Source organism: Penaeus monodon, chromosome 34 (assembly GCF_015228065.2).
Source record: "Penaeus monodon isolate SGIC_2016 chromosome 34, NSTDA_Pmon_1, whole genome shotgun sequence".
Classification (NCBI taxonomy): domain Eukaryota; kingdom Metazoa; phylum Arthropoda; class Malacostraca; order Decapoda; family Penaeidae; genus Penaeus; species Penaeus monodon.
The window spans coordinates 3,798,732-3,800,132 of NC_051419.1; the positions used below are offsets into that span (position 1 = coordinate 3,798,732).

The window sequence follows — 1,401 nt, forward strand, 5'->3', positions numbered from 1 at the left end:
AAGTTTTCCAAGCGAAGATAAGCAAAGGTTGACAAGAAATTATGAATACAGTTAACAATAAAAACCAAGACTCATAAACATGGGTCTAACTAGATAATAAAATTCCTGACAAATTAACATTAAATCATAGGAAAACAAGAACAAATAGAATTACATTACCTGAATTTCTTCTGTAGGCACATAATCCTCACAAAACGGCTGACCTTGCAGACGTTTGAACAGACAGGACTTCCCTACGTTCCGATCTCCTCTTATAACTATTTTCACTGCAACAAAACATTGTTCATTAACATCTGATGAAGATATCATTAGACCTTTGGGTCCCATAGGCAGTACCATGGGGTACCACAAGATTCTGAAGCTGAAATAAAATCTCCAAATGCAAGAAGTTACTTTCATTCTTCAAATGAACCTTGACCTAGTCATGTCAGGAGCCCCCAGTGCCATACCAAAGCACATGTCAGGGTGCATAAAGAGTCAGCTGCTTGACTGAAAAATCAGAAGCATTGGAAATATAATATTATTTCTATGCTCCTGGCTGCAGCATAAATGATTTTTTAGGTAATGAGGATAAAAAAAAAAATAGTTTTAAGAATACATCTCAGGGTCAATTTCTCCTCAACAAATAAAGCTAGGGCCAACGTGCACAACTTTTTAACGCAGATAACTGTGAGTAGGCTCGGCTGCACGTAATGTAACGAGGTCATCCAGCATGAGGGGTAGTCAACCGTAATATGAGACGTCAATCAAGCAAAAACTAATCAAAACAAAAATGAAAATAGGATCTTAATCCTAGTACAGTTTATTTTGTCTCTGGTTTCTTTATCTCAGCTAGATTTTGTTACATAGCAGGACCTTATTCTATATCAAAATAGATGCATATTATTATACAAAACACATCATACTTCTAAGACACATATTCTCATAAAACATACTGTTATACTGGACACCGCGTGCAAATCGACGCTGTAAGGATGCGGCCATCGCCTGCACCCCCCCTGGAGGTGACGTAGGGGTAAGCGGGCCATCTGCTCCCCGGCCCGTCAACTTGCGCAGGGCGGAAAACATCTTGAGCCCCTTACTGTCCCAGGATCACGCACTCACTGCAATCCATAGAATGTCGCATTTGATTTCATCTTAAAATAAATGCTAATAAGATGAAAGAGGCCTCCTTGCATCTTGAATTCTACAAAGCTGACAATCAACCAAACTAAGATTGCCCTGAGATTCAGAAAAAAAAGCTATTGTAATAAAAAACACATAAAATTCTACTAAAATCGTATCAAAACAAACAGTGGAATATAAAGATGCCTATTACTATATGCATACCTATGGATCAGGTTATAGGCATACCATAGGCCTATTCATCCTTCAGAAATGCTCAACAAATTTCCGCTGTCA

General features: G+C 38.3%; 1 protein-coding gene across 1 annotated transcript in view; it reads right to left on the reverse strand.

Moving 5' to 3' along the window:
* Positions 1–1,401, reverse strand: part of LOC119594531 (rab-like protein 6) — a gene marked incomplete at its 3' end in the record, with an annotated part of 15,208 nt that overhangs the window by 13,165 nt on the left and 642 nt on the right. The window contains 2 exon segments of the mRNA XM_037943562.1: positions 160–266; positions 936–1,103. Of these exon segments, the coding sequence (XP_037799490.1) occupies positions 160–266; positions 936–1,068 (240 nt within the window).